The sequence below is a fragment of the Carassius gibelio genome, chromosome B5 (assembly GCF_023724105.1).
Source record: "Carassius gibelio isolate Cgi1373 ecotype wild population from Czech Republic chromosome B5, carGib1.2-hapl.c, whole genome shotgun sequence".
In the NCBI taxonomy this organism is placed as follows: domain Eukaryota; kingdom Metazoa; phylum Chordata; class Actinopteri; order Cypriniformes; family Cyprinidae; genus Carassius; species Carassius gibelio.
The window spans coordinates 39,124,952-39,140,217 of NC_068400.1; the positions used below are offsets into that span (position 1 = coordinate 39,124,952).

The 15,266-nt window shown below is 36.0% G+C and overlaps 1 protein-coding gene and 1 pseudogene across 1 annotated transcript; one reads left to right on the forward strand and one right to left on the reverse strand.

Moving 5' to 3' along the window:
- The first annotated feature begins 1,544 nt into the window (after nucleotides 1-1,544).
- Nucleotides 1,545-4,168, forward strand: LOC127958200 (forkhead box protein N5-like; annotated as a pseudogene).
- A 504-nt stretch (nucleotides 4,169-4,672) lies between these two features.
- LOC127957579 (inner centromere protein A) lies at nucleotides 4,673-6,038 on the reverse strand. The gene is made up of 2 exons (XM_052556194.1): nucleotides 5,200-6,038; nucleotides 4,673-5,105 (listed from the first exon to the last, which is right to left on the reverse strand). The coding sequence occupies exons 1-2, from the start codon at nucleotides 5,555-5,557 to the stop codon at nucleotides 4,768-4,770; spliced, it is 696 nt and encodes a 231-aa protein (XP_052412154.1). The 5' UTR covers nucleotides 5,558-6,038; the 3' UTR covers nucleotides 4,673-4,767.
- Between the last annotated feature and the right edge of the window lie 9,228 nt (nucleotides 6,039-15,266).

Genomic DNA, 15,266 nt, shown 5'->3' on the forward strand with positions numbered 1-15,266 from the left:
TTTGTGTTTAAATGTTTTGCCGCTTGCTTGAGCAGCTTATTATGCATGAATAATGCGTTGTTTATATTTATTGAGTTTAAACTAATGTCTATAACTATGAAAGATTGTTACTGTTCTGTGATAAAATATATATATATACTAGAATTGAAATGTAAGCATAAGGAAAACTATAGAGAATAGAAAACGCCCTGTTAAAAACAGGAAAACTGTAAGGAGATACCACCTAGTATTCACTCGGCTTTATTCTCCTTGAAATAAAATATTTTCTTCTGAAAGCAAAACCCCAGACTGAGTGTGATTCTTCAGAGCAGCAGCTGATTACACTACATACGCTTTTTGGACAATTAACTGGACTACATCCGACTATTACTTTCAACTCAGAGGATTGTAAGAGACTGTTGTGTTTTTGTGTTCACGGAAACATGGCTCAGCAATAGCGTTTCAGACTGCGCTATTCAGCTCGATCAGCTGATATGCTATCGAGCAGACAGAGTTCTTGTTGCGGGAGGTAAGAGCTGACCGGCAGGCCCAAGTGGAGATAGCAGTGGTGGAGTCAGAGGCCAGCACGGAATCCGAAGACCATTGGAAGGATTGACAGGAGAAAGACCAGACTGTGGCCCAAATGAAGGGTTGGGTGGTTGGAAGTTGTTTTCAGGTGCCGAGGAGAGGAAAGCATGCCTGCCTGCAACAAAACGCTTCTTAAGGGAGTGAAATTGACTTCACATCCAGGAGGGTGTGTTAAAGCGGAGGGTCCAAGAGCGTCATGCAGGGTTGAGCCTCTACCAAATCGTGGTTCCCAAAGACAACACTTATAAATTGTGGGAGGTGTATCACAATGCCCATCAAAATAGCCAAGGTCGAGGTCTTGCTGAGAAAAACCTTCTTTTGGCCTGATAGGGGTGCTGACTAAACAGAAAAGAGGACCGGAGGTAAGGGAACCCTTGATGCCTATTCTTACGTCATACCCTTTGGAAACTGTTTCAATTGACTATTTGTCTCTTGGTAGGCATGGTAACTCTTATCCTTATCTGTTGGAAATAACTGACCTTTTCTCCAAGTAGGGATGGGCTGTCCCCACACAAGACCAGACAGCAGCCTCTACGACATGGCCCTTTGGACCTGAACGAATTCTCTCAGATCAAGAAGCAGCCTTTGAGTCAACCATGGTGGCACAGCTGTGCAGATTTTATGGGTGTGCCAAAGTTTGAACAACACCCTACAAGGAAATGGGGCCTGCGAAAGGTTTAATAAGACTGTTTCTCTTTTAGAGAAAACATTGAGCTCAGAAGACCAAGTGCGGTGGCCAGATCACTTGCAGACTCTCCTGCAGATGTATAACAACACCCCCCATGAGACCACTGGACTGACTCAATATTTTGTTATGTTTGGCCGACATGCCCGCCTTCCAGTGGAAACAGATGTCGGTGCGCCACCATCGACTGAAAGGCAAGACATAGAGGGTTGGGTTCACCAACACAACCAGACCCAACAGAGGGTCTACAGGCAGGTGGCCACAAAAACTAGAGAAAGCAAAATGCGGGACCATGTATGGCCAGGTATGATCAGAAAACAAAGAGACTCCCCTTGTTGCCCGGAGAGCTGGTGCTCTTGCAGAACTTCCACTGCAGAGAACAAGGTAAGTTGGCACCTCATTGGCAGCCCCAAATTTATGTGGTTATTAACCAACTACTCTAAGGCCTGCCAGTTTTACAGATAAAGCCTGAAGGAGAAGAAGGCCCCATCAGGACAGTTCATCAGAATCACCTAAGGCCTTGCCTTTTGAATCCCCTTGAGGATCCTCAACAAGCCCAGAGACTGAAACAGTGAACCCCAAATTTGTGAGTAGCTTGTATCCTGGGCCTTTGTCGTTACCTCTGACCTTTGTGCCCGTAGCATGTGCCCCTCCTGCAGTTTCAGTGGACGATGACCCAGTAGCCCCTATTGTGGGACCTGAGTCAAGAGACAGATCACCCCTGCGTAGGTTCCAAAGACAAAATAGGGGTAGGCCTCCGGACAGGAATGGACACTAAGACTTTGTCAGGACAACAACTGTTAAAGGGGAGAGGAGTGTCATATAATATAAAAGAAGTGGAGCAGTGTGATTGAGGGTTATCCTTACTTTATTGTGGAAATTGTTATTGATTGATAGCAATTTCTGCCTTAACTTTCATATTTGTTTGGTGTGGATTAATTTATTATATTGTTCATATTTATTTTTTTATATACATTTATTATAACTGTGTCCGTTTTTGGCTGCACAGAGAAGCACAGAACACTATTTAAAGTCCCAACCTCAGACGAGACAACAGAAAAGTGGATTTATTGATTTATTTACACTGTAAAAAATAAGTGTAATTTTAACTGTAAAATTTTGTAAAAACGCTACGGAAAAAAACTGATAATAGGTTAACAGTAAGTTCCCGTACTATATACAGGGAAAAACTGTAAAAGATCTAACAAAGCATTTAATGTAAATTTACAGTAAAATTCTGTTAATTATACAGCTTTTAGAAGTAAAAAAAGAACAAATCAATGTATAATTTACAGTCTAAAACTGTAAACTGATATTCCCAGAATTCCCTGCGTGACACTCCACGTTTGAAAGTATTTTGTTTAAATAATCATGTTTTTAAATAGTTCTTGTTATCAGTTATGTACATTTGAGCTTTATGTTACATCTTCTGTTGCTTAATGAAAGTTTTTTTTATTATTTAAGTATCACGTGTGTTACCATGATGGTGTTTTGTGTTTCCATAAATGTGCACCTTCTATATGTTAATATATACTTCTGCTTGTGGTGAAGCTACTTGTGATGAGCTTTGATACTTCATGTGGCTTTCTCTTATACAGTACCATCTTTATTATTATGGTGGTTGTCAGTATTTTCAAGGTACAAAACAGATTTAATTTTGTGTGTTGTTGAATTTACTGGTTTATATTCACATTTTCTTGTTTGTAAATTACAGCTTTATATTGTAAAATTAACAGTTTTTGACGTAAATGTGTTTACAGTTTTCTGTATTTTTACAAAATTATTCTGGCAACCACAGCTGCCAAAAAGTTTTTGTAAAAACAACAAGAAATTTTTTACAGTGTACTAGAAAAAAAGGTTTGTGAAAAAAAAAAGTTTGGCTACCCAGAGGCTCAAAACACGCTGATTAGGAACATAATTTTTACCATGATAAGAAGTAGAGTGGCCAATATCTGGTGCAGTGGCACTACGCGAGGATCTACAGAAGATCATTACCAGCAGCAGCGCATAGGAGCTACCAGCTGAACCTCAGCAGCAGAGAGACTGAAATACAACTGTGGTGAATCCCAGTTTAGCCTGCCCCATAAAGTACCCTAGTTATTACCCCAAAGCCCCAACACCCCCACAAACAGACACCACAGTCAGCACTGCAAATAACTGCCACACCTGTTCTGGAACACAGTCTGTACCCAGCGATACTGCCTGAATGAATCAACACACAAAACTTCCCTCTCCAGGGAGTATCAGTTCACAAACAAAGATGACACTTTTTCTGTAGATGCACCTGTTTGTCATAAGGTAAAGGGTGTGCGGAAGGGGAGGACACCCAAAACGTCTACTCACAAACATGGGTCTGACGCAGAAAAGATGGCTTCAGAGAGCCCTGCAGGACGGTCTGAATCTGAAGAACGGTGGATGGCCTTGGCCTCCTGTTACACACTGCATCCTCATCGCAATTGAGTTTAGCAGCAGCTGCAACACAAGTCTTAACATACAGCAGATCTATAACTTCACAAGAGAGCACTTCCCCTTTTTCCTCACAGCTCCAGATGGGTGGAAAAACACAATCCGCCATAATCTGTGTTCAGCAATGGTTTTAAAAAGACCACGCAGCAGGGCCCTGGAGACGGCAAGAGGAAGTCATGTCTGTGGCATCTCACCCTGGATGGCTGACAGAGACTGAGAGATGAAATCAACATTCTTACGGGAGATTCCTTCAGAATGCTGAAGAGGAGCATGAACTATGATTCAATCAGTGTTAGAGCTGTGATCCAACTTTGACCCCTATGATACCATCAGGCTGGACAACTGGATAACAAAAGTTTTACTTTTTGTTATTATAACTATTATTGTGTAACTTTTTTCTTTTTGTGTGTCTGTCATTTGTTTCTTCAATGACACATTGTGCCTTATAAAATAAAAAGAGCCATATGCATTTAATGACTCATATCTTATTGCTCACTCACAATTAGTTTTAATAAACTTGTTTTGTAACATCAACTTACTACTGTAGGTAGCTAACTTGTTTTAAATCTGCTAGGGCTGGCAAACATACAAACCCTCATATACACACCACAGCTTGCAGAGATCTAACTCAGAAATGTCATCTGATCTTGCATGAACACAGTTAAATGAAAAGAAACAGACATTTTATTATTATACACATTTACTGAGATTGTAGAGGAAAGGCATAGTAAAGTATCAATACAACCCACAAATTAAATACAGTATACTTTGACTTAAAAGGACACCACCACAGAATCATTGTAGTTACTAACAATATATTGCTTTATTGACTGTTATATCTGTTATTTCTAGGATATTGTGAAATTTTATTTCAAAATTGAGGGGGGGGGGGTGATCTTTTGTTGTAAATAATTTTATGCTTTCCTGGTTTTGCTTTTATTCTTAAATGCAGATTTTTTAAAACACTGCACCAAATGCATGTACTTAAAATTGAGATACCCCGATGTTTTGATGCCTTAAAATTTATTTTAAAAATCTGTTCTGAACACTTATTTCTCCAGATTTGTGCTTTCAGTTTCTTTTTCCTTTGACTGACATGTACTGGCTTCCAGCTCTTTTGCTTTGTTTTCTGGGTGTCTCATTTTCTCACATAACATTTTGTGTATATTCTCCAGTTGTGTGTGTTTCCCCTGAAGCTGATTTTGTTTCTTTCCAACCTCTCTGACGGTTTGCATCAGTTTAGCATTAATGTCCTTAAGATGTCTGTCTTTGTCTTGAAGTTCTTCATCCAGTCTTTGTTTCTCTTTCTCCAGTTCTTTAATCTTTCTCTCTCTCTCTTCTAGAAGAGATTTTGTTTCTTCAAGACATTTGGATTTTTCATTCAACTCTGGGAAAAGAACAGACAATCCCAAATGTAACATCAGGTTATGTCTGTAGCAAACATTCATATTAATATGTATGTGCTTGATCAAATTTCATACCTGAAATCCTCAACTGCTCTTTCTTCTCCAGCATCTCCTCATGTCTCCTTTGCTCCTGTCTCAGTGTCTCCAGCTGTTGTTTACTGGTTTCCATCTCTTTAATTATGCGCTCCAGTAGTTTCTCTTTCTCACTCATCTGTTTGCTCATATTCTCCAGTTGTGTGACTTTCTCCTCAAACTGAATCTGTTTATCTTCGATGTGTTTCGTTATTTGTAGCAGTTGTTTTTCTATTTGCTGAAAGTGTGATTCTTTCAAATCAATGCGTTTTTCATTTGGAAGGAGACCAGCTTTTTCTGTGATTGTTTCTAGTTGTTGTAAGACTCTTTCCAAATCCATCTTGGATGCCTTTAACTGCATTTCGGTTTGTTTCAGTTTTTTCCCTTGATTTTTGAAAACCTTGAATATTGTTTGGTGAAGTACCTTCACATAACTGACTTCGAGCTCTGAAAAAGGAAATGAATGATGTCTAGTCTATCAGATGAAATTTAATGTCTCCCTAATGTCTCTTTCATGATTTATAACAGACAAAGAAAGTGAACTTTAACAACACCCACCTGTTATTAAAGCAGATTCCTCCATTTTCATGTTCTGATTCTCTTCCCAAGTACTGTTTAACTGTGAACGTATAAATAAAACAGTTAGAGATGGAACATAAAGATGGTACATAAATATTTCTCTGTTCACATAGAGCTGAAATAACTGATTGGGGAAGCACTTCTGATTAGAACTGGTTCAGTATTGCTTTTGGTACCTTAGTGTTAATGTACATCTTACCTCATGTAGTGTCAGATGAACTTGTCTACCTTGAATCTTTGATGGCTGATTCACAGGTTGGACATCAGAGTCTTTCCTTGCTGCATGAGGGAACAAAACACAATTTGAAAGATGAACTTGTGTATGGGTTTGGTGTAACAGCTGAATGATTTATGGTGTAGTTCACTTTTAGTTCACACAGGAGATTGCAAAGGACATTGAGCTGATGTAGAGTTATGGGATGCTCACCTCCTTCTTCTACTCCTACTGTTATCTCCTCTGTTCTGTCATCACTGATGACCTGACACAGGTAAACTCCTATGTCTGATTCTCTGAACTCTCTCAACTTCAAGGAAACATTTCCTCTGTCCAGGTCCTCAGTGGACAGACCTGTTCTGCCCCTGTAGCTCCGCCCCTCTGTCACCTGTCTGTTCTTATAGAGACACACACAGTCCGTCTCTTTAAACCACCTGATCTCCATGTCAGCAGCACTGATTTCAGGTGATAGGTGACACGGTACAGTGACATCAGACCCCAGTTTAACCTCAGCACTGTGAGCTTCCTCAGGGACAATAAGATGAAACTCATCTGTGAAGGAAGAGAAAAACACATGGACTTATGATATATTTTAAGTAAATAAAATCATATATTTATGTTGGGAGAGAGTATTATTTTAAGACTTACTGCTGCTGCTGACAGTTGCCATTATTCTCTCCTAAACAGGGACAAAAACATTCAATGAGAGAAATAAATGATTTCCATCTAACCACCCAACACCACCCCATCATAAAACAATGATATAATACTCATATTATATGATATACTCTCTTGATAATCAACTAGTAACAAAATAAACTGATTGACTGCTTATAACTTTTTTTAAATTATTATACTGTACGCATTCATTGTCATAACAGGTCTGACTACTCTTTAGGATAAAATGTATGCTCAATAATTTCAATGAAAGGAATTGTTATTTTTTTGTTATTTTAATAATGTTTCATGTTACAAAAAATTCCACTTTTAAAATAAATTTCTTTAAACTGTGTTCTTTTCTATTTTGAACACAAGAACACAGTGTGTGAACTGCTCCTTGGCTTGTAGCTCCACTTACCTTTTCTGTCTCTGTCTCAGTTGAAACGTGTGCCGAGGGCTTGAAGTTGTCACAAAAGTTACAGCTGTGTACAGAAAAGCTGTGTACAGTATGTGAAGAAAAACTGCAAGGTACCGTCTTCGTCTTTCCTGCTGTTGCTTGTGAACACTGTCACACTAGTTAAGCATTTAAAACTCTTTCACTTTTACTGTACTCCAAAAAAAAAAAAAAAAAAGAAAGAAAAAAAACAGCGCCTATTTTCTGCTGTTTATATTATTTATTGTGGGAGATTCACTAGTTGTTTATGTTTTTATCAGGTTGTTTTGATGTCCATAATGAAAATTAAACATTTGTTTGTTTGTTTTTCAAAACTGATTTGGATTTCTATTTAAATCTATTTAGTTGTGAGCTGCTTTGTCTTATTGCATAGTTTTCTGTTTAAGAAACTGGTTGAACTTGAACCTTACCTGATTCTGTATCTGACTCCTGCATCTCTTTTCTTCAGTATCTCCACTCTGCCCAACCCCAATCTCTTAAAAAGAATGGTTATTTATTTATTTATTTAACTGAATAGGCCCATGTCTACGATTGATCATAACCTAAAACTGTAAGTTTTGTCAAAAACACAGCCAAGCACATTCCTGACAATGATTTTAGACCACTAAGACAAAAGTGAAAACTAATCTTGTTTTCAGCTACCATTCAGATCAGATGAAGCCCTCTAGTGTTGAAATAGATTAAAGCACTGATAGATTCATTTAAAAATGTAAGGTATCAATTATTAAAACAAGATACATTTTCCTAAAATATCCATTGGAAATACTCCATAATGACAAATGTGAATAGGTAGTTTTGCAAATCCATTATGCTAACAAATTTCATCATTGATTTCTGTAACAACTTAAACTAGAAGTGATGGAGGACTACATCTGTCTGAAGTCATGTTTATATCTGGATCTGTTGCAAGCATGTGGGACTGTGTAAAAAACATTCATGAAGCAATGAGATGCTTGATTCATGAAACAATAGATAAAAACACCACTTGATGGCAGTAGAGAACAGATTTGTTCACAAAGAGACCAGGTATAATTTTATTATACTTAAGAAGAGATGCAGAAATTAAATATGCTATTACAAACAACATTTAAACACCATTCAAGGGTTAGAGTGGTGCAAAATGTGCATTTGGAGAGCAATTAAGTGTTATGCATAATGTATTCCATACTTTAGGTTGATTTGTGTGGAGCCCCCTAATAAGAAACTGCATTAAATGCAGGTGAATAAAATTAAACTGAAAAGCAAGGAAGCCTGCCATGTAATTAATAAATAATAATAATAGAAAATGATGCATATTAAATAGGAAGAGATTTCAATCACAGTCCAAACCAAATGAATGATGGCAGGTAATCAGTAATGGAAAACATCTTTTCACACATTTTTCCTGGCAGAAATGCTTTCAATTATTCATTCATAGCTCACGTGTGGCTAAAGAAAATGTAAGAGATGGATTTTAATGACCGTGGTAATAATTTCCTGCCGACTGGAAGAAAAAGCTGTCATCTCCATTAACACTGAGTGGAAAACAGCAGGATGACATTGATTCAATGCAGATTATTCTTCTATACGATCAGTTTGGTTGAGACTGATATTGCAATGTTTAAATATTAGTCTAGATTAACATTGAAATTTTGATTAATTGTTTACTGAATCACTTGACATATATACACTTCTCTGGCATTATTTCAAACAATGTACTTTATTGTTTCTTTATTCCTTTGTTGTGCAGGCTTGTTTTGTTTGATTTGACACTTCAAAGTGTATGTTGCTTTAGTAATATTGGTAAAACTTTATTTTGATGATGCCCTTTAGACAGTCTATCTACTATAAGTAACATATCATATCAACTAACTCGCATTAGAGTATTAGTAGCATATCAGTAGACTGTCTGAAGATCAATGAACACTTTATTATAATGCCCCCCCAACAGACAATCTTATGATGTTAAGTAACTTTGCAAGCACATGTCAAATTGTTCTATGAGCCCTAAAGTAACAATCTACCAAGCCAATACTCAGCTAGTTAGTAAATACTCTCTCAGCTAATACTAATGAGATAGTTGACATGTAGGTGCAATGTTAGAGAATGTCTAAGGGTGGACATCAAATTAAAAATTTTGAATTAAAGTTCCAACAACCTTTCTTGAAGAGCCAGTGACATGAACATGAGCAAGAATGTCACACTTTATACTTAATGGTTTAATTGTACCTTACACTCTCTCCTTTAGTAGGAGTAAAGGCAGATGAGAAGGGACAATTAAAGAATCGAGAAGCACCCTACAGATAATGATGACATTAATTATACTTTGAGTTGTAGTTGACAGCAGGATCACCTGACCTGGGAATTGATGCTTTCCGTGCCTTATATCCTCCTCCCTGATTACAGCTCCATCAGGTATTAATTAATTTTCCTCATTAAGTATTAAATGTGGTGAATGTTCAGCCTGTTTCAGTTTAAACACAATCACAAAAACTTGTCGGGGGTTCGAAGTACCATTATTGTTTCAACATTAAGTACATTTTCATTAACTTTCTGTTGAAATATCTCTATTGTTTCCACATAATTGTGGGTGCAAAAGTGCTATTGAACCAATGTCACTTAGTAGCTTAGATTTAATTAATTAAATTATTTTGAAATCTTAAGTTTGTTGCAAATGCAATGCAAAAGTGGCATGCATGGAACCAACATCACTTTGTAACAAAAAAAACTTTGATGTGAAATGAGCCTACAATGTAACACCACCAGCAGTGTGTATGTCTATATGTACAGTATGTTAGCCATTTGCAGCTTAATCTATTTATCTAGTCAGGGGTAAATGAATCCCAGAGGTCAACCCCATGTGAGTATGATAAATGAACAGCCTTTATTATTTGCTCATGTACATTTATAAATACAATAATGCCTTTTCTGAATTTGTACTTTGTGTGTATTATTCTCTTCTGCTAGATCCGCTGCAATTTTGTTGGGTGAAAAAATCCTGCAATTTTCCACTCAGCATTACACATGTGGTACTGCATGTATATGGTGCACTGACATTCATTCATTTGTGATGATACTTGAATCACATTCAAACAATGTAGTGCACAGAGCAAATTCTGTGGAACACTGTACACTTACATGTTAATTGCTCTTAACTTGATAAAACTGAGTACGCTAACTAACACACACACACATGCTGCACTGGGGAGGTACTCTGAGGTAATAATATAAAATGACCTTAAAATGACTCATTGCAAATATATATTTTTGTACCTCTGAGAGTGTGGGAAGAATAAATGTCCAGTTTCACTTCAATTAAAGTTAGTCTAAATTAAAAGATAGTTAAATAAACCAAAACTAAAAGAGCTAAATACTCATAAAAGTTTGAATTTAAATTTGTCCTAGTCAAACCATTCATTATTTTGATCGTTTTACAGTGAAGCAGATGCTGTAGGCAGGATGTGACTATTTCATTCCAATCCTAGCCAAAGATATCATGACAATCTGTTGAGCTCTTAAAACTGTTGCTGCCTCTTAGAGAAATGCATGGCACTGAACCCTAGACAGGTGGCAAATTATTTTATCATATCTGCAAGATGCGAACCGTTTAAAATGATTCAGTTCGATTTGGTGAACTGGTTCAAAAAGATCCAGTTACATCGAATGATTAGTTCGTGAACAGGATATCACAAATTGCTTTGTTTTGAATTCTCTCACAACAGACACGGAAGAGAAGACAATGCTGAATAAAGTCGTAGTTTTTGCTATTTTTGGACCAAAATGTATTTTCGATGCTTCAAAAAATTCTAACTGACTTCTGATTTCACATGGACTACTTTGATGATGTTTTTCTTACCTTTCTGGACATGGACAGTATACCGTGCACACAGCTTCAATGGAGGGACAGAAAGCTCTCTAAATCTAAAATATCTTAAACTGTGTTCCGAAGATAAACGGGTTTGGAACGACATGAGTGTGAGTCATTAATTACATCATTTGGATTTTTCAATGAACTAACCCTTTAAGAACAATTCCTACTCTTCTCTGAGTGTTTGTTACTCATTATTCTTGGGTGCTGTTTTTGAAAAATGGCTAAAAATAAAATCAACAACCCTACTCTCTAGGCCAATAAACCAGAAGAGGGAGTTCTTGGAATAAACAAGAATAAAATTAAACAAGATATTATGTTAAGGGTGCTAAGCATAGGAGACAAACTGCCCTGAAATTGCAACATAAATTAATCACAAACAACTATGAAACTTTCGCAGTGCACTTTGCTTGTGAAAAATTAAGATAAATCAGAAATGAGAGTCCAAAATATGTATGTACAATATTTTCCCCCTACTTTTTTAAAGGAATAGTTCAGCCCAAAATTTAAATCTGTTGAAAGTGTAATCACCCTCGGTCCATCCAAAACGTAGATGAGTTTTTTTTCTTTACCAGAACAGACATGTAGAAATTTAGCATTATATCACTTGCTCAGCAGTGAATCCAATAGGTGTCCAAACAGCTGATAAAACATCATAATAACCCTCAAGACCAGTCCATCAATTACTGTATGTGTATACTTCTCACAAGATCATAGCTGTATATCTTAGCCTTACATACCAAGTTTGATTTTGTAGAATTGTTTACCATGCTAGAGTACAAATAATGTGAATAACTTCTTAGTAGGTAATATATAGGTAATTATAAAATGAATAATTTGGCTTATTCATTTTATAATATAACATAACTATAATACAACATAAATGATGTCTTTACAGAAAAGGCTACTCACAAGCTAAGAAAAAATGTCCTTGACGAATGCTTTTGAATAGATTGACAGCTCATCTGCATTTCCAGGTTAAAGAAATGCAGATAACGATTATAATTTAAGACAGAAGATGGTGATCATTTAAATTAATTTCCAGAAAGGTTCTCTGTGTTAAGTGCTTACCGGGTGCACTACCTGTCATGCAGCACCGACCTAATATTCACTAATATTGTTATTCACATGTTGCCACTTAGTGTTTATAGAATTCAATTACAAAACTATGTCCTAAGAATGGGACTTGATCGACAAGAAAATTGTTGGACATGCCAAAAATCTTGAACAGATTTTACATATCAAACCTTAATTTGACCTTTAATGGAAAATGGCTTGGCTAGAATTTAAATGAGTTTGTTCTCAAAATCTCCGTTGGCTGATGGAGCTGTGAAAATGATTTTTAACCATTTTTGCACTTTATGGACAATCCCTATGACCAACCTTCATGACCCTCACTTGAAGGCTTGTCTTGTGACACCATAGAGAAAAATCTTATAAAACAAGGTCTCATGTGATTAGCAAAAACACAAAAAGAAGGAAAACCTGAACCACCACCTATTTTATTATAAAAAGAATAATAAAAATAAACATAATAATTGTAATTTAAAGAACAACAATAACATTGCAATACTAATATGTATCTCTTCTTTTTAAACCATATATATTTTATCTTATCAGAAAATTGTCAGGAGGTAGATTTATAAAAAATTCTCATTATAAATTTGGGGAAATGATTGGCAAACTGACTTAAAATACTGTTCTTTCAGTAATAATAAGAATATTTTACTTAGTGTTGTATGCCAAACACTATTTTTCTATAATTGGTTAAAGGGTTAGTTCACCCAAATATTAAAATGATGTCATTAATGACTCACCCTCATGTCATTCCAAACCTGTTCATCTTCGGAACACAGTTTAAGATATTTTAGATTTAGAGAGCTTTCTGTCCCTCCATTGAAAATGTGTGTACGGTATACTGTCCATGTCCAGAAAGGCAATAAAAACATCTTCAAAGTAGTCCATGTGACATCAGAGGGTCAGTTAGAATTTTTTGAAGCATTTTTTGATACATTTTGGTCCAAAAATAGTCTCTACATTATCCTGTCTTCTCATGCATTTGTCTTACTTGGAAGATCAGCCTTTTCGGGGGAAATAGAGTCATTGTAAAGTTGCCCCTAATCCAATACAGTCATTGATAGCTTTCAACACCTAGTCCTGATCCAATATTTGTATATTTGTAGTGTTTGCTCAATTCAAGTAGCCTTCATTGAAGTTATCAAAATCAATCCAGTGTATTCTGAGTTGTACAAAGAATTAAGGCAATTGCACACTGAGTCTGAAATTTTTTGTCTGAAATTTTAGCACGTTGAAAAATAAATACGACCTCACGCTGTGTCAATCACATTTACAAACTGCTTCTGAAATTTTAGTCCATCATAAAAAAAAAATTGGATCAGGTTTGATTTTCTGCATTTAATGCATCCAAAGCAAACATTTTGAGAGGTGTTTTGACAATTGAGAGCCACCGTAAGCAAATGCCAAAATCCAGAATGCTGATTGTCAAGTTCATCCACTTTGTCTCACAGCACAAACCACTGTAAAGATCCTTGCACTCTGAGTTTACGGAAATTAGTGGCCTTGATTTTCTAATATGTTGCTCTAGTATTGCTAGCAAAGCATCAAACTGAGCCTCTGACATTCTGAAGTAAACTTTGAATCGCTCGTGATAATCCCGCTGCTCCTTAATAAAGAGGGGGAACTCGCATATATCGCAGGACTGGACAGACCCAATATGTCCTCCCTTTTCTCTTTTTAAGTAGCAAGAGGAACAAGGGAGTGGACCAAGGACTTAGGAGAACCGATAGCGATGCTTGATCGGCCCGATCCCGATCCTTCAGAATGGCTCGGGACATCCCTACTTGCAATCTAAAAATTTGAGGAATGCTGCCAGTTAAATAGAGTTTCAGATAATTAAGGAAATTAGCACATTAACCACATTAACACCAATAGGCTATCTGTAAGTGTTCTCTGATTTTGATCAGAGTTCTTTTTCAAATATGCAATTTAAGTTTTTTACACAGTGCTTCAGAATGCAATTAATTTATGAAATCTGATAAAAAAAAAAAACTGCACATCCACTCCTTTTAGGATAACTTAATTATGCCTAAGCAGTGACCTTGAAATGTAGGAAATAACACAAAACTTTAATTTTAGAGTGAATGATCCTTTTTTCCGAAACCCTTTACTTATGCCTTCAATAAATAGCCTACAGATGTGTACTGAAAACCAAACAAACAAACAGGTTCATCACAAATGTAAAAGATACACATAATCAAAAAGCAAAGACTGTGTGCATCTTTTGAAGTAATATATAAGTCTTTTTGTCTCTGATATTAGTGTTTGTCTGACTGCCTCAATTCAAACAGATCATTCAGTATCGACCTGCATTTCAAGCTAATATCTCTGTGTCAGAAAATTACCTGTAATCCTCTGATCTACTAGTCTATATGAATGACCAAACTACCAAGTAAATTCTAGCATAAACTGCTGTAAAAAAAAAAAAAAAAGTAAAAAAAAAAAAATACACATCAGTCTTCCTGTCATGATGTCTATGTTGAAATAAAGGGTCATTGCCTGACCGCTAAACTTCACAGCACTGTAAAATACACTCCTCAAAGGGTTAAAATTAAGCTAAATAATACTGATAAAAAATTATTGCTTTTAAACCAACAAATATTTCACAGTAATATTTTATAATATAAAGTTATAGCCTAATACAAAAATATGTGGACCACAAAACCGACATATGGGTACATTTTTCGAAACTGAGATTATTATATTATATCCATATATTATATTTGGCAAAGATATAACTGTTTGAAAAAGTCTATCACTCTAAAAAATGCTGGGTTGTTTCAACCCAAATTTGGGTCAAATGTGGACTAGCCCAAACGTTGGCTTAAATTTTTACATTACATTTTTAACCCAGTTGGGTTATTTCAAATTTTAGTTGAAATAACGCATCATTTTTTAGAGTGTAAATAATGAGAAAATATTTTTTAAAGTTTTCCAAATTAAGTTCTTGGTTCTGCATATAAGCTACTAATCAACAATTAGGTCTAGATATATTTACGGTAGGAAATTTACAAAATATATTTATTGAACATGATCTTTATTTAATATCCTACTGATTTTTGACATAAAAGAAAATCTATAATTTTGACCCATATAATGTATTTTTGGTCATTGCTGTAGCGGTAATGGATTTTATAGGACACATGATGTGACGTTGCCCCCTTGTGGTTAGGTGGGGAAGTGGTAAACTAATCAATTTAATAAGTAATGCTTATTAGAGATCACGTTGGACTTGTGTC

Bases quoted from the DNA above. Each gene is read 5' to 3' on its own strand.
- LOC127957579 (XM_052556194.1), bottom strand. From the start codon at position 5,557: ATGCAGTTAAAGGCATCCAAGATGGATTTGGAAAGAGTCTTACAACAA. The intron at 5,106-5,199 runs GTATGAAATTTG...TTCTTTTCCCAG, and splicing joins AGAGCAGTTGAGGATTTCAG to AGTTGAATGAAAAATCCAAA.